Here is an 18643-nt window from a genome sequence, read left to right on the forward strand (position 1 = left end):
CCCGGTGCACAACTGATTAAGAGGACACATTACCGTGTCTAGTTTGAGAAACAGACGCCTGACAAGTCTTCAACTGGCAACTTCATTAAATAGTACCCACAAAACACCAGTCTCAACAACAACAGTGAAGAGGCGACTCCGGGATGCTGGCCTTCTAGGCAGAGTTCCTCTTTTCAGTGTCTGTGTTCTTTTGCCCATCTTAATCTTTCATTTTTATTGGCCAGTCTGAGATACTGCATATTCTTTTCAAATCTGCCTAGAAGGCCAGCATCTTCACTGTTGACATTGAGAATGGTGTTTTGCAGGTACTATTTAATGAAGCTGCCAGTGACGTTATTTTAAAGGACAAAAAATGTGCTTTTCTTTCAAAATAAGAACATTTCTAAGTGACCCCAAACTTTTGAACGGTAGTGCATATATTTATCTTGTACACTACATGACCAGAAGTATGTGACAACTGCTTGTTGAAAATCTCATTCCAAAATCATGGCCATTAATATGGAGTTGGTCCCCCCTTTGCTGCTATAACAGCCTCCACACTCTGGGAAGGCTTTCCACTAGATATTTTAAAATTGCTGGGGGGACTTGCATCCATTCAGCCCCAAGAGCATTAGTGAGGTCGGCACTGATGTTGGGCGATTAGGCCTGGCTTGAAGTTGGCGTTCCAATTCACTAAGGTGAAACACTAAGGTGTTCGATGTTGTTTATTTCAGTGCTCTGTGAAGGCCAGTCAATTTCTTCCACACCGATCTCGTCAAACCATTGCTGCATATGGACCTAGCTTTGTGCACAGGAATTGTCATGCTGACACAGGCAAGGCCCTTCCCCAAACTGTTGCCACAAACGCCTAGCCCAAGCCATGAAAAGCATCCCCAGACCATCATTCCTCATCCACCAAACTTTACAGTTGGCACTATGCATTGGGGCAAGTACCGTTCTCCAGGCATTCACCAAACCCAGATTAGTTCATCGGACTTCCAGATAGTGAAGCGTGATTCATCACTCCAGAGAACTTGTTTCCACTGCTCCAGAATTCAAAAGCAGCGAGCTTTACTCCACTCCACCTGACGCTTGGAATTGTTCATCGTGATCTTAGGCTTGTGGGCCGCTGCTCGGCCATGGAAACCCATTTCATGAAGCTCCAGGCTAAACGTTCTTGTGCTGATGCTGCTTCCAGGGGCAATTTGGAATATTGTTGCAATGGATTGCAGACTATTTTTATGCGCTACACGCTTCAGCACTCAGTTATTCCGAGTTGATACACCTGTCAGCAACTTGTGTGGCTGAAATAGCCAAATGCACTAATTTGAAGTGGTGTCCACATACTTTTGAATATATGTATATAGTGCATTCAAAAAGTATTCTGACCCCTTGACTTTTCCCACATTTGTTATGTTTCAGCATTCTTCTAAAACAGATTACATTGTTTAATACTCCATAATGACAAAGCAGAAATAGATTTTTGACATTTTTGCAAATGTAAAAAAAATGACGTAAGTAAATATCACATTTACATACTGTAAGTATTACTCAGTACTTTGTTGTATTATCTTAGGCAGCGATTATAGCCTTGAGTCTTCTTGGGTATGATGCCACAAGCTTGGCACACCTGCATTTGGGGATTTTCTCCCATTCTTCTCTGCAGATTCTCTCAAGCTCTGTCAGGTTGGTTGGGGAGCGTTGCTGCACAGCCATTTTCAAGTCTCTTCAGAGATGTTCAAGTCCGGGCTCTGGCTGGGCCACTCAAGGACATTCCCGAATACTTGTCCCGAAGCCATTCATGCATTGTCTTGGCTGTGTGCTTAGGGTCATTGTCCTGTTCGCCCCACACTGAAGTCCTGAGCGCTCTGGAGCAGGTTTTCATCAAGGATCTCTCTGTACATTGCTCTGTTAATCTTTGCCTCAATCCTGACTAGTCTCCCAGTCTCTGCCACTGAAAAACATCACCAAGGCATGATGCTGCCACCACCATGCTTCACTGTAGGGGATGGTGCCAGGTCTCCTCCAGATGTGACGTTTGGCATTCAGGCCAAAGAGTTTAATCTTGGTTTCATCAGATCAGAGTATCTTGTTTCTCATGGCCTGAGAGTCTTTAGGTGCATTTTGTCAAACTTCAAGCGGTCATCTGCCTTTGACTGAGGAGTGGCTTCCATCTGGCCGCTCTACCATAAAGGCCTGATTGGTGGAATGCTGCAAAGATGGTTGTCCTTCTGGAAGGTTCTCCAATCTCCTCAGAGGAACTCTGGAGCTCTGTCAGAGTGACCCTTGTGTTCTTGGTCACCTCCCTTACCAAGGCCCATCTCCACCGATTGCTCAGTTTTGCCGGGCGGCCAGCTCTCTGAAGATTCTTGGTGGTTCCAAACTTCTTCCCATTAAGAATGATGGAGGCCATTGTGTTCTTGGGGAACTTTAATGCTGAAGAAATGTTTTGTACCCTTCCCCAGATCTGTGCCTCGACACAATCCTGTCTCTATGGACAATTCCTTTGACCTCATGGCTTGGTTTTTGCTCTGGCATGAACTGTCAACCGTGAGACCTTAAATACATTTTACATTTACATTTAAGTCATTTAGCAGACGCTCTTATCCAGAGCGACTTACAAATTGGTAGACACTTGGGTTCCTTTCCAAATCAGGGAAAGGAATCCATTTAATTTACCACAGGTGGATTCCAATCAAGTTGTAGAAACATCTGAAGGATGATCAGGGGAAACAGGTTGCACCTGAGCTCAATTTCGAGTATCATAGCCAAGGGTCTGAATACTTATGGAAATAAGGTATTTCATTTTTATTTATTTTTTAACATTTACAAAAAAATCTAAAAACTGTTTTCGCTTTGGGTATGGTATTGTGTGTAGATTGCTGAGAATTTGTTTTTATTTAATCAATTTTAGAACAAGGCTGTAAGGTAATAAAATGTGGAAAAATTAAAGGGGTCTGAATACTTTCAGAAGGCACTGTGTGTATATGGAACCCCCCACCCCCACACACACACACACCCTCTGCCCCCCACCCCAGGGGGCGTGCCCCACAGTCTGGGAACCACTGCTGTAACACATCAAACCAATCAGAACATGGTTTAAATGAGCGGCAGCCTAAACCCTGCAATGAAACATCACGGTTATGTGAGCGCGTAGTGATGCCATACGGTCCGCGTCAGGAACACTGAAGCTTATAGCGGCAGGCTTATAATGTCCACTAGTCGATATGTGCTTCTGCTCTCTAATCGTCAAATCAACTCGCTAATGTCGTAAAGGTGGATTCCAATGCTCCAGAGACAGAGAAGGTAGCGCACAGGTAAGCCGTTTGGTTATTTGATTGTAGGCTATGTACACTGTCAATAGAATGCAGTTCAGGATTTGTCCAAATTGGCTCAGTTACTGTAGCTACAGTAGCTACTGTAATATACAGACATGATAGACGATACACCGGCGAAATAATAAGAATGTTGAATGTTGACAACATGTATGAAGGCAGACGTGTGATCACCTAGGATTGCTCAACTAGGTGTTTTACAGGTGAGAATATAGCTGCATTGGGAGAGCGGTGTCACTGTAGCCTGATTTACATATAGACGAGTCTTTGAATAATGTATTACTTATCCAGTGTCAACGGGTTCATGCTTGAATTACATCATTGGCAGCGTTTGTCTCACATGCCAATGTGGCAGCGAATAGCCTACCTTATCAAGTTCTCTGACTGATTAGGTTATATTCCTGCTGTAAGTTGATAAGAAATTATTGAACATGAAGGGAAGCTTTGCCAATCCTTTTTCTCACACATATTCCCCTTTTCCTTTGTGTGTGTAAAAAAACATTCAGAGTCCAGTTTTTGTGATGCACTGTCCATAGGCTAGCTAGCCCACCTCAAGTGTGCACACTTCACTTGATAGTACAGTCTCTGAAGAGCTATTGATCATTTGTCTTTCCTGCTGTGCCTCTGGACTCAGCACCTGTCCTCTGCCCCCACGCCTACTTCGTCCCTTCTCTCTCTCTCCCCATCCTTGTCTTCTGCCCATCCTCGACCTCAGCCTATCCATTTGTCTCATATCTCTCCATTTGTCTTTCCCCAGCCTCCTTTGCCCATCCTTCAATCTCTCCCCATCCCTTAATCTCACTGTCCTTCCTCTCCCCAGCCCTCTCTCCCCTTGACTTTAACATACTGTACCTCTGAGGTCACACTAATGTCAGGGTTACGTTAAGACAGTGTGTGTGTGCAGAGCGGAGGAGCCATGACTCTGACGAGAGGGTCGTTCACCTACACCACGGGGGAGGAGTACCACGGGGAGTGGAAAGAAGGCAAGACATCTCCTCTATTAATTAACCTTCTCTATCAAGTTCACTTCATTTGACATCATTATACTGTACAGTAGGCACATACAGTGGCTGATCAATATGACACCAAAGCGTCAGTGCATCATGCTCTATACTGTTATGTAGGCCTTCATGTATATATGAGAGTCTGGTGATTCTCTAATCCGCGTTGTGTTCTAATATTACTACGAAGCCTTCACACTGAAGTCCAGAGGGTACTCAATTCATGGGCTGAATAATCTGAGCGTAATATCTTCAGGGGGTAGCATCAGCCAGATAATTCATCCACAGAGCTGTCAGATATAACATCCTTACAGCCTCATTACCAGCAGCTAGCCTATCTAGGCAGTCCCCCGGCGTCTCTGACTCCAAAATATGTTAGCTAACCGTCTCTCGTGGCTCTGTTTCTGTGTCTTAACTAACAGTATCCTGTGTCTGTTTCTCTGTGTCTTAACTAACAGTATCCCGTGTCTTTCTCTGTGTCTTAACTAACAGTATCCCGTGTCTGATTCTCTGTGTCTTAACTAACAGTATCCCGTGTCTGATTCTCTGTGTCTTAACTAACAGTATCCCGTGTCTGATTCTCTGTGTCTTAACCAACAGTATCCCGTGTCTTAACTAACAGTATCCCGTGTCTTTCTCTGTGTCTTAACTAACAGTATCCCGTGTCTTAACTAACAATATCCCGTGTCTGTTTCTCTGTGTCTTAACTAACAGTATCCCGTGTCTGTTTCTCTGTGTCTTAACTAACAGTATCCTGTGTGTGTTTCTCTGTGTCTTAACTAACAGTATCTCGTGTCTGTTTCTCTGTGTCTTAACTAACAGTATCCCGTGTGTGTTTCTCTGTGTCTTAACTAACAGTATCTCGTGTGTGTTTCTGTCTTAACTGTACGTATTTATTGTGTTAGTCAGTAGTTGGTGCTGTCAGTAATTAGGGGTAATCTGGGCAGGATGAATACCAGTGAGAGGATGGGGGTTGGGGGAATACTGTGAACTTAACAACCCCTTGTCTTCCTCCTGTCCTTTGTTCTTTCTGTAAGGCACCAGACTAGGTTTTTAAACATAGAAACATATGTGACAAACATGTGTCTCCCCATTTCTAAACGCGTTTGATCTTATTATTCTGACTTCACACACAGTCGTAGTCTATTAAACTAAATCCTAACTAACCTTTAACCCATGACGTCAAGGCTGACCTCACATAGTTTAAATTTTTTTTTTTTTTATATTTATTTAACTTGTCAGTTAAGAACAAATTCTTATTTTCAGTGACAGCCTAGGAACAGTGGGTTAAATGCCTTGTTCAGGGGCAGAACGACAGATTTGTACCTTGTCAGCTCGGGGATTCGATCATGCAACCTTTCGGTTACTAGTACTACTAACACTAACCACTAGGTTACCTGCCGCCCCATCAGGAATAGACCTTGGACTGCTTTTGTAAACACACACTAGAAAGCTCAGACTCAACCCCTATTGAAGCAGCAGAACAGCCAAACACATCTGCCAGGAGGAACTATAATATGCACAAGAATATTTCAAAACTACAGATCGTTAAAACATACTCTTTGTTTAAAATGTCAGCTCCCTCAAACAACACAGCCATGTTATGAACAGTTCCTATGGTTTTAATGAGCATAGAAGTCCAATCCAAGGTCAAACAAGGTCAAGAGAGCAGGATTGCAGTTTATGTACCGTAACGTTTACTGTAAAATGTAGAATAACTATCATAACCTTCTTGTATCTGACCTGTAGATGATTGGCTATGTACACATTCTTAGGGTTATATGCCTCGTAAAATTTAAAAAATCTGGAGAGAACAGCCACATACATATTGTATTGGATCATACAGGCAGCAGACACATGAATTCCTTGAATTATTGTGTGTATATGTGTGTGTGGTGTGTGTGTGTTTTGCTGGATTACATCACTTTAAGGAGACAGTAGACAGATGGTATCCTAATATACAAAACCTGCTGGATTAGATCACTTTAAGGAGACAGTAGACCGATGGTATCCTAATATACTAAACCTACTGGATTAGATCACTTTAAGGAGACAGTAGACAGATGGTATCCTAATATACAAAACCTGCTGGATTAGATCACTTTAAGGAGACAGTAGACAGATGGTATCCTAATATACTAAACCTACTGGATTAGATCACTTTAAGGAGACAGTAGACAGATGGTATCCTAATATACAAAACCTACTGGATTAGATCACTTTAAGGAGACAGTAGACAGATGGTATCCTAATATACAAAACCTACTGGATTACATCACTTTAAGGAGACAGTAGACAGATGGTATCCTAATATACAAAACCTGCTGGATTAGATCACTTTAAGGAGACAGTAGACAGATGGTATCCTAATATACTAAACCTACTGGATTAGATCACTTTAAGGAGACAGTAGACAGATGGTATCCTAATATACAAAACCTGCTGGATTAGATCACTTTAAGGAGACAGTAGACAGATGGTATCCTAATATACTAAACCTACTGGATTAGATCACTTTAAGGAGACAGTAGACAGATGTTATCCTAATATACTAAACCTACTGGATTAGATCACTTTAAGGAGACAGTAGACAGATGGTATCCTAATATACTAAACCTACTGGATTAGATCACTTTAAGGAGACAGTAGACAGATGGTATCCTAATATACAAAACCTATTGGATTAGATCACTTTAAGGAGACAGTAGACCGATGGTATCCAAATATACTAAACCTACTGGATTAGATCACTTTAAGGAGACAGTAGACCGATGGTATCCTAATATACTAAACCTCTAGTTGATAGAGGGAAGGAAGATTACAGTTTAAAATGGTGTGTATTCACGACTTGTGCCAAGGAGCACAGATTATTAAACCATCAAGTAGCCTATTACAAGAGCATTAGGCCATGCAGTAGGTTTAATTATTTGATAATGTGCTGCATTTCTAAAAGAATGTAACAGCTCAGATTGTTGCATTTTCTGTTTCTGTGTTTATTAACTTAAATGTTGTTTCCTGTGTGTGTGTGTGTGTGTCCGTCCGTCCGTCCGTCCCCCCCTCCCTCAGGTCGGAGACATGGAATGGGCCAGCTGAAGTTCTCTGATGGAACGTGCTATGCGGGACAGTTTGAGAATGGACTGTTCCAAGGCTCGGGGGTGCTCCTCTTCCCAGACGGATCCAGGTGTGTGTGTCTGTGTGTGTGTGCGTGCGTGCGTGTACATCTTCTTTATTTCATATTTTGTTCTTCTTCATCCTTAGGTATGAGGGTCAGTTTACCCAGGGGAAGTTCCAGGGTGCCGGGGTCTTCAGTCGCTTTGATGGGATGAAGTTTGAAGGAGAGTTCAAGAGTGGTCGTGTGGAGGGATATGGTACGTTCATCAAACCACAAGGCTCTAATAGGAGAAACAGTTGCAAAAGAAACACAACACCTACCCAATCTTGCTGTTCTTATTTTTTGTGTTCCAATCAGCAGCTTATCCTCCATCTTGTCTGTTCTCCAGGGTTACTGACGTTTCCAGATGGGAACCATGGTGTGCCGCGTAACGAGGGCCTGTTTGAGAACCACAAGCTGCAGAAGAGGGAGAAGTGCCAAGGGGTGGTACTGCAGGCACAGGGAGCCGCCTCCACTGCCCGCAGTCTGGCTCTATGACCCTACAGACACCCGAGACCCCACCAAGACACTATGCGGAGTGGCTAGCTGTTCAGCAACTGGACTCATCTTAGATCCAAAATGGTGGAACAATGGGTCTCAACCATGGCCAGGGTACAACATCCTCATACAGGCACTCAGGGATGGACAACAGGGTCATGCACCAGGGTTGTGGTGATTCTTGAATTTGAATTAGCCACACTCCACAGAAAGAAGAATGAATGAAAGGAAGTATCATTTAATTCAATGTATTTTATTTAAATTCAAATGTATAATTTAATATACACATCACTTGGCCTATGCGCAATGTACAGTTACTAATACTATGTATAACATACTGTAGGTTAAACCTAACATTACCTCTGCGTTATAATCAAGTTCATATTTTAAATTGGGTTTCTTTGTAATAATAAGTTGCATATGCTTTTGGTAAAATACATGTCAAAGGATTGAAACTTTCCTGTCTCAGTTACATTGATTTGAATTCAATGTCTACTTCCTTCAATTCAAAGTCTGCTTTCTGTGGGGTGTGGGCAGTTGAAATAGAATTTGGCATTTCATGGGTTGAATTAAATTCAGAATTGACCCCAACCCTGTCATTCTCGTTATCTCTCTGTCCGTGTCTCTGTCTCTCTCTGTCCGTGTCTCTCTCTCTGTCTCTCGCTCTCTGTCTCTGCCTTTCTGTGTCCTCCTGCTACACCAATGCTGTTCTGCCTTCAAATTGTCACATGCGTCGACGACAACAAGTGTAGACCTTACCGTGAAATGCTTACTTACAAGCCCTTAACCAACAATGCAGTTCAATAAATAGTTAAGAAAATATTTACTAAATAAACTAAAGTAATAAAATCTAAAAGTAACACAAGAAAATGTCATAACAATAACAAGGCTATATATATTTTTTTAAATAAATCCTCTTAGGGAGGCTGCGAATTTTCGCAGCTTTTTGTTAAAAATCGTGCAACATTTCAGCGCCCTGCTATTCATGCCAGGAATATAGTATATGCATATGATTAGTATGTGTGGATAGAAAACACTCAGACGTTTCTAAAACTGGTTAAATCACGGCTGTGACTATAACAGAACGTGCATTTCATCGAGAAGTGCAGGAAAATCTGATCACTGAAAATGGAAAAAAATATCCATGCGCCACTTCCAAGAATTGTTAAAGGTGAACCAGATTAAATGAGGTCGAGGTTGCAATATACCTACAGCTTCCACACGATGTCAATAGTCTTGTCATTTGCCTACTATTTGTTTCTTGGTCAAACGAAGAAGAGACAAGCCATTTCTTCAGGTATCCGACCGGATATTTTGGTTGAGATTTATCCAGACATTATTTCCAGACGGACACCTATAGAATTGACATCGCCTCGTGATCAATTTTATCGCTTATTAACGTGTACTAATACCTAAAGTTGCATTACAAATGTATTTCGAAGTGTTTTGTGAAAGTTTATCGTTGACTTTTTTAATTTTTAAAAATGACATTACGTTAGAAAATGCGATTTAAAAAAAAAAAAAATGTATTATTATTTTTTTATTTTATTTATTATTATTTTGTATTATTTATTATTATTATTTTTTTCCCTCCGTTGTTCACACAGTCTTCATAGATCGATATCTAGGCTATATATGGACCAATTTAATCGATAAAATACCCAAATGATGTTTATGGGACATCTAGGAGTGCCAAGAAAGAAGCTTGTCAAAGGTAATGAATGTTTTATATTTTATTTCTGTGTTTTGAGTAGCCCCCGGCTATCGCAAAATCTGTCATTTTAAGTAGCGTTGCAGTAATTTGGGGGTGTATGCTGTCAGATAATAGCTTCTCATGCTTTCGCCGAAAAGCATTTTACAAATCTGACTCTGTAGCTAGATTCACAACGAGTGTAGCTTTAATTCAGTACATTGTATGTGCATTTTAATGAAAGTTTGAGTTTTATCAAAAACTATACGTGGTGCACTTGAAATTTCCGCTGATTGATGTTCCCACCTCAGGACCACGGCCCTAACAAGTTTTTACCTTTATTTAACGAGGCAAGTCAGTTAAGAACAAATTCTTATTTTCAATGACGGCCTAGGAACAGTGGGTTAACTGCCTATTCAGCGGCAGAACGACAGATTTGTACCTTGTCAGCTTGGGGATTTGAACTTGCAACCTTCCGGTTACTAGTCCAACGCTCTAACCACGAGCCTACCCTGCCGCCCTATATATGTACACACACGCATACGCACATGGTACCGATTCAATGCGCGACAGTATAGTTAAGTCGAGGTCATTTGTACAAGTACAAGCTTGGCCCCAGTGATGTACTGGGCCGTACACACTACCCTCTGTTGCGCCTTACGGTCAGATGCTGAGCAGTTGCCATACCAGGAGGTGAAGGATGTTATTGATGGGGCAGTTTTAGAACTCTTTGAGGATCTGGGGACCCATGCCAAATAACTGTCTTGGTATGTTTGGACCATATTTGTTTGTTGGTGATGTGGAGACCAAGGAACTTCAAACTCTCGACCCACTCCACCCCGTCGATGTTAATGGGGGCCTGTCCGGCCCTCCTTTTCCTATAGTCCAGGATCATCTCCTTTGTCTTGCTCACATTGAGGGAGAGGTTGATGTCCTGGCACCACACTGCCAGGTCTCATCTCCTCCCTATAGGCTGTCTCATCATTGTCGGTGATCAGGCCTACCACTGTTGTATCGTCAGCAAACTTAAGGATGCCGTTGGAGTCGTGCTTGGTCAGGCAGTCGTGGGTGTTCAGGAAGGGACTAAGTATGCACCCCTGAGGAGCCCCATTGTTGAGGATCAGTGTATCAGAAATGTGGTTGCCTACCCTTACCACCTGGGGGTGTCCCGTCAGGAAGTCCAGGATGCAGTTGCAGAGGGACATGTTTAGTCCCAGGGTCCTTAGCTTAGTGATGAGCTTTGTGGGCATCATGGTGTTTAACACACCTGTAATCAATGAACAGCATTCTCACATAACTGTTCCTTTTGTCCTGGTGGGAATGGGCAGTGTGGAGTGCGATTGAGATTGCGTCATCTGTTGGGGTGGTATGTGAATTGGAGTGGGTCTAGGGTTTCCGGCATGATGGTGTCGATGTGACCCATGACCAGCCATTCAAAGCACTTCATGGCTACTGATGTGAGTGCTATGGAGCGGTAATCGTTTAGTCAGGTTACCTTCACTTTCTTGGGCTCAAGGACTTTGGTGGTCTGCTTAAAACATGTAGTTATTACAGACTTGGTCAGGGAGAGATTGCAAATGTCAGTGAAGACACTTGCCAGTTGGTTTGCGCATGCTTTGCGTACACGTCCTGGTAATCCATCTGGCCAGCGGAATTGTGAATGTTGACCAGTTTTTAAAGTTCTTGCTCACATCGGCTACGGAGAGCGTGATCACAGTCATCTAGAGCAGCTGGTGCTCTCATGCATGGTTCTGTGTTGCTTGCCTCGAAGCAAGCATAAAATACATTTAGCTTTTCTGGTAGGCTTGCGTCACTGGGTAGCTTGCATCTGTGTTTCCCTTTGTAGTCCGTAATATTTTTTGAGCCCTGCCACATCCGACGAGCGTCCGAGCCGGTGTAGTACGATTCAGTCTTTGTCCTGTATTGACGCTTTGCCTGTTGATGGTTCATCTGAGGGTATAGCGGGATTTCTTCTTATCGTCTGGATAAGTGTCCCACTCCTTGAAAGCAGCAGCTCTAGTCTTTAGCTCGGTGTGGATGCTGTCTGTAATCCATGGCTTCTGGTTGGGAAATGTACGTGCGGTCACTATGTGGACGTCATCAATGCATTTATTGATGAAGCTGGTGACTGAGGTGGTATACTCTTCAAAGCTTCACCTTGGTGCCGACACCAGGTTTATGGCTCTATTACTACACACCATTTTTGTGATTTTTCTGTCCACCATTATGGATATTCTGTACATAGCAGAAGTCTATCACCTCAACAAGGGATGTGAAGGGAACCTGGGATGCCTTTCATTGTGTCGAACTGTGGTTGTGTGAATTCACCCAGAACTTACTTTAGATGGACATGGGGCAAACGGAACGCCTGTCTGCTCTGCTAGGAGGGGCTACTGACTCTACACAGCCTTGGGATTGGTCTCTGTCTGTCAGTCAGGACTGTAGCAAATGTCAGCAACAACAATTGTCACCATAAGCCTACAGTGTCTGAAATGTAAATTCTTAGAACTACAACAAGGACAATGTTTCTGCAATGAAACACACAACACAGTTACAGCATCTCACTTTAGAACAGGAAAACACTGCTTGCTGGCAATCTTAATGCCATACTCCATCTGACGCCTGTTCAGGTCAGCAGCGTGCTTAATGTTACTGAACATGACGATAGAATAACGACAGGTATGATTGTTATTCAAGTAGAATGGAAAGTATGCAGTTAAATGAGTAGTTACTTGTCATTTAATCTATGTCTTAATGCATGTGTGTGGGAACCTGTCAGGCCACATTGTTCTCTTCTGTTTTGAAATATCTTTATGTCATGGCTATTTAATGTCGGTCTTGGAGGGCTGAAACACGCACTAATGTTTTTCTTCTACCTGGTAGTTAATTGCACTCACCTGGTGTCCCAGGTCTGAATTAGTCCCTTTATTAGAAGGAGAGGGTGAAAAACAGAAGTGTTTCGGCACTCCTGGACCGACATTGAACAGTGCTGCTTCATGATAACACTGGCAGGCAGCTTCTCAGGTTAGCCCCCCTCCAGTCTTGGTCTTGACTCCGGTCTTGAATCAGTCTCACTTTAGGTCTCGAACAAACATTGCCCGCAGATGTATTGTTTTGAAGACATGGAAGTGTCCCAAAACAGGATTCATTTATTATTCACTAAATAGTGGTTCTCACCTACAACATTAATCTGGATTATCATAATGGAATTGCACTATTTTAAAGAATCTAGCATTTAATTTATCAGCTGTTGATCAAATAGGCATCACTCTGGTGAACTAGTCCTATACTGAGACTTATCTACAATATGTGAATAATGACCTATTGATATGTTTGTATTGTAGATAAAACACACATTTCACATTTGCCTTAACAGGGTGTGTTGGAGAAATTGTCTAAATAGAGGAACTGTTCATTGGAGGAGGATCAAAATTAACTTCTTCCTCCCCTCTGCCATCCTCTTCTATCCTCATCCATCCTCTTCTTCCTTTCCCTCCTCCTATCTCAACCTCTTCTACCCTCATCCATCCTCTTCTTCCTTTCCCTCCTCTTCTATCCTCATCCGTTCTCTTCTTCCTTTCCCTTTTCTATCGTCATCCGTTCTCCTCTTTCTTTCCCTCCTCTCCTATCTCAACGTCTTCTACCCTCATCCGTTCTCTCGTCCTCCCTCTGTAACCACTCCCATCCTCTTCCTTAATTCCTCTTCCTCTCCTACCCCTCCATTTGTTCTGAGGGTATATCCAGAAGCATGACATCCTAATGAGGCTAACACGCGCGCGCACACACACACACACACACACACATACTATCCTCTGAGACACATGCTGTGGTGATGATGGGATTCAACTCAAATGACTCCAGTGGTTTTCCACTCTAACAGCCTCTCCAAGGATGTCATTTGTAAGGAGAGAGTAGGTTCAACACTGATTTTGACAGGCATGAGTCCTTAGTTGCTACATCATTGATTCTTGAAGAATATAACTTATAAATTACTTATGTGCTTAGTTTAACTTGCATAACCATCAGAAGCCAAATATACACTTGTTTTAGTCTGTTTAACCTGTTTTAGTCTGTTTAACCGTCCCATGGTGTACCCCCGTGGGACGGTTGAGCTAACGTAGGCTAATGTGATTAGCATGAGGTAGTAAGTAACAAGAACATTTCCCAGGCCATAGACATATCTGATATTGTCAGAAAGCTTAAATTATTGTTAATCAAACTGCACTGTCCAATTTACAGTAGCTATTGCAGTGAAATAATACCATGCTTGAGGGTAGTGCACAGTTATGAACTTAAACATTTATTAATAAACCAGTTAGGCACATTTGAGCAGTCTTGATACAACATTTGGAACAGAAATACAATGGTTCATTGGATCAGTCTAAAACGTTGTGCATAAACTGCTGCCATCTAGTGGCCAAAATTGAAATTGTGCCTGGGATGGAATAATACATTCTGGCCTTTCTCTTCCATTTCAAAGATGACGGTACAAACAAATACAAAAAAATGTTTGTTTTTTCTTTGTTTTATCTTTGACCAGATCTAATGTGTTATATTCTCCTACATTCATTTCACATTTCCACAAACATCAAAGTGTTTCCTTTCAAATGGTATCAAGAATATGCATATCCTTGCTTCAGGTCCTGAGCTACAGGCAGTTAGATTTGGGTATGTCATTTTAGGCAAAAATTGAAAAAAAGGGGCGGATCCTTGAGGTTCGTACATTTAAACAAACACTGTACAGTCTCAATACATGGCTAAAATGATACATTTGATGTTCAGTCCTTGAATCCATAGCTCTGTCTTTGAATTTGAGAGTGGTTACATTTCTCCAGACCCTCCCTTTGCTTTTTAACTAAACGGGTGGGGAATATGCTTTGTTATTGATCCAATTAAAGACTCCAGCTTTAACAGAACGAATAGAGGGAAATTGTCAAACTCTTGCACAGTCCGTATACTTCTAAAAACCAACATATAACAAATGCAACATTTCTGTCACATATCCTTCCCTTTGTCAAGACATGAGGGAAGGACATGGTTGAGCCGATAGCAGGCTGTTTATTCTCTATGGTGTGTGTGTGTGTATAGCATTACATGTGTCTCTTACAGTATATATCTGTTAGGGGACAAGTGTGACACTTTATAGGCTAGGGACACTTTATTAACCATTAATTACACACCTATGTTAGTTGTCGTTATTAGTCATAGGACGGTTGGTATCTGTATTCTGTGGGGTTGAATTGTATTCTACTAGAATTAATCATGGCTATAGTGTGATGAAACCCAAATGAATCCATTGTACATTAACGGTTTACTCTGACTGAGTAAATATATGGTTTTGTCGGTGGACAACTAGAGCCTTTACTAAAGACAATGGAATGATTAGATATACAGAGGATTTGGGAAGTGTGTGTGTGTGTGTGTGTGTGTGTGTAATGAGACCATCATTATCAAGATATTCTCTGTTATTCCCCAGAGGGTAGAATGACATGGAGATCAATGCTATATGGTAAGACTTATCCCCTAGGGATTTATGCTAATAACAAAGACAAAGGGATTGACAGGAGACGTCTTATTGTTGACATTCTGGCTGCTAATTTGACAATAAAAAGTACCTTCTAATAAATCTGTACCTTTGTTGAGATCTCTTTGTTCTATAGGCAACACAGACTAGAGAATGTTAAAAATTATAATTTAATTAATTTAAAAAATGTATTTGATAGAAAGTGTTTCTCACGACGATAAAGGTTTACCCACATATGTGTTCATCAAAATAAAGGAGTTCTCTTTCACTGGGTATCCTGAATATTTCCCTGTAGGGAGACAAAGAGCTGCCTATACCACAAAGTGAATGTCATCAGAAATAAATACAAATTCTGTCAATAATGTGAATTCTGCTGTCGTTGGAACCCATTTGAACCTGCAGTTTGCTGTCTTTAACACGACACGGTCCTCTCGAAGCTAAGGGGATGAATAGATGTGGGTGCGATTTTCCACCACATACAGAACTAACGCTCCTTCGAGCCCTTTTTGGAGTCTGTCACACGCGTCATAATGATTGGACCAAGGCGCAGCGTGCGTAAGAGTTCCACATCTTTTTAATCAATCGAAACTCAAACAAAAACAACAAAGCACAAACGAAACATGAAGTTACTGGATTGCACACAGGCCACTATCTGTAGGCAAGATCCCACAAAGCACAATGAGGAAATGGCTGCCTAAATATGATCCCCAATCAGAGACAACGATAAACAGCTGTCTCTGATTGGGAACCATACCAGGCCAACAAACTATTAATCACTGAGATGACCCACCCTAGTCACTATCACTCCCCAACCAATTGAGAATAAACAGCTCTCTAATGGTCAGGGTGTGACAGGGTTCTCCAAAAATCTGATTGTGAAAAGGTTGTGAGGTGGGGGGCCCAACCCAAGAGCTGTTGAGAAGCTCACACTAAATGATCCACCCACAAGCCATCATAATAAGACTGATTTAGACAGATACAAATACCACGTATTGTCTGCAAAGCTTTGTCTCTTGCAGATGATTTTGCAAAGAAAATCTTTGGAAATTTGTACCACAACTGAGATTTTCTAACAGGGAAGTCGTTGAATAAATGAAGTGAATTGATGTGAGGCATTTGGAACATCATGTATGTAGAAGTCTGCCATGGCTGGTACGTCGGACTCATTTTAGGAAGCTTGTGTTATACATGCAGAGCCTAGTATGGAGGCCTACAGGCAAAGATGTTTTGTTTGTATGGCATTTTAGGTGCATTTGTTAAACCTTCATATATGTCTCTTTGTTGTGTCTTTAAAGCATACTCTTCATTAGGGTTTCCGTCCTATATTATCTCTCCAGACATCCTCATTCATAGTGAGACAGTAATAAGTCAGCCTTGGTTGTCATGACATTCATCTGAAGTTTCTGAATGGATTCTTTTCACTACGCCAGGCAGGAAGATATTTAAGTATTTGAGAGTGTCAATGGGACACTATGGCAACAAGAAATAAATCCAAATGGAAGATAAACGGCTCATATATTTTGCCCACTGTGGTGTACTTGAGCAAGGTTTCCTGACGGGCAGTCTATAAAAAATAACCATGAACAAAATAATCATACTCATCATGACAAACAAAACTTTTCACAACAGAGAATTCTGCAGGTTCTGTAGACAAAAGAGATTGACATAAACCCAGTGGCAGTTGAAGACAGCCCTGTTGTTATAACTGTTTAATAGTAAGCTAACAGGTCTGTCTGGTGGACTGCTGCAGGTGGGATCTCCTTTCCTCCCCCTCCCCCATACTACTCTACTCCAGGACTGTATCTCAATAGTCAACATTGGTCTCCTCTCCTTCATTTCAATAGTCTATAGTGATCTCCTCTTCTGCATCTCAATAGTCTATAGTGGTCTCCTCATCTCCTCTCCTTCATTTCAATAGTCTATAGTGGTCTCCTCTCCTCATCTCCTCTCCTTGATTTCAATAGTCTATAGTGGTCTCCTCTCCTTATCTCATCTCCTTCATTTCAATAGTCTATAGTGGTCTCCTCATCTCAATAGTCTATAGTGGTCTCCTCTCCTCATCACTTCTCCTTCATTTCAATAGTCTATAGTGGTCTCCTCTCCTCATCTCCTCTCCTTCATTTCAATAGTCTATAGTGGTCTCCTCTCCTCATCTCAATAGTCTATAGTGGTCTCCTCTCCTCATCTCCTCTCCTTCATTTCAATAGTCGATAGTGGTCTCCTCTCCTCATCTCCTGTCCTTAATTTCAATAGTCTATAGTGGTCTCATCTCCTCTCCTTCATTTCAATAGTCTATAGTGGTCTCCTCTCCTCATCTCAATAGTCTATAGTGGTCTCCTCTCCTCATCACTTCTCCTTCATTTCAATAGTCGATAGTGGTCTCCTCTCCTCATCTCCTGTCCTTAATTTCAATAGTCTATAGTGGTTTCATCTCCTCTCCTTCATTTCAATAGTCTATAGTGGTCTCCTCTCCTCATCTCCTCTCCTTAATTTCAATAGTCGATAGTGGTCTCCTCTCCTCTCCAATTTCACTAACTGTAAATACAGTGTAGAAGAGAGCAATATGGTGGAGACCTGATTGGAAATAGTTTTGATCTGTGCCAATGCTGTTTTTTCATGTCAGAGCAGATGTGTTTCAGGAGAAGAGAAGGTGACATATACGACTGTGGATATGTAGTATCATAGTTTTAGTGTGCGTTTTGTAAAGAACTATACAGGTAAAAAAATCCCTGTTAGGGGTATCATCTCATCCAAGACCAAGGGAGTAATCTATCTCATCACCTGTTCATGTGGAAAAGCCTACGTAGGACAAACGAAAATACAATTAAAACAACACATAGCTGAACACTGCAGCTCAATCAGGGGTAAGAACGTTGACTATCCAGTAGCAGCTTTCTTTGTTGAAGCTAACCATCCAATCCCCTCCCTCAAATACACTGGCATTGAGCATGTTGCTCTACCAAGGAGAGGAGGTAACATCGAGATCCCACTACGACAAAGGGAGGCTTACTGGATATCCTACTGAAATCTGCTGTTTATTTGATTTGGAATGAGCTTTATGTGTGGATGTCAGCAGTACACTACATGGTAAATTATATACAGAAATATGCAGTGGATTATAGGTTTTCTAAGCTAATATAAATAACATTGGCATACACATACATTCTCTGTTGTTCAAAACCAACACGCTTGGATGCACCTTTTCTGTACAATACACAACATACTGTCACTATGGCAACAATGTCCCCCCCCGATGGCTCAGAAGTCAAAGTTTAACCAGTTTTACAGTGCCTTGCGAAAGTATTTGGCCCCGTTGAACTTTGCGACCTTTTGCCACATTTCTGGCTTCAAACATAAAGATATAAAACTGTATTTTTTTGTGAAGAATCAACAACAAGTGGGACACAATCATGAAGTGGAACAACATTTATTGGATATTTCAACCTTTTTTAACAGATCAAAAAC

General features: G+C 41.7%; 1 protein-coding gene across 4 annotated transcripts; it reads left to right on the forward strand.

Annotated features, from left to right (window-relative positions):
• Positions 1–3098: 3098 nt before the first annotated feature.
• On the forward strand, positions 3099–9471 carry morn4 (MORN repeat containing 4). 4 transcript variants are annotated; one of them, XM_035761142.2, is made up of 5 exons: positions 3099–3296; positions 4135–4297; positions 7382–7496; positions 7574–7683; positions 7816–9471. In XM_035761142.2, the coding sequence occupies exons 2-5, from the start codon at positions 4231–4233 to the stop codon at positions 7962–7964; spliced, it is 441 nt and encodes a 146-aa protein (XP_035617035.2). In that variant the 5' UTR covers positions 3099–3296; positions 4135–4230; the 3' UTR covers positions 7965–9471. The 4 variants fall into 4 exon arrangements, with proteins under 4 accessions (XP_035617035.2, XP_035617036.2, XP_035617034.2 ...); XM_035761143.2 differs by having other exon boundaries at positions 4202–4297; positions 7816–9470; XM_035761141.2 differs by having other exon boundaries at positions 4206–4297; positions 7816–9469.
• The last annotated feature ends 9172 nt before the right edge of the window (positions 9472–18643 follow it).

Source organism: Oncorhynchus keta, chromosome 24 (genome assembly GCF_023373465.1).
Source record: "Oncorhynchus keta strain PuntledgeMale-10-30-2019 chromosome 24, Oket_V2, whole genome shotgun sequence".
Lineage (NCBI taxonomy): Eukaryota > Metazoa > Chordata > Actinopteri > Salmoniformes > Salmonidae > Oncorhynchus > Oncorhynchus keta.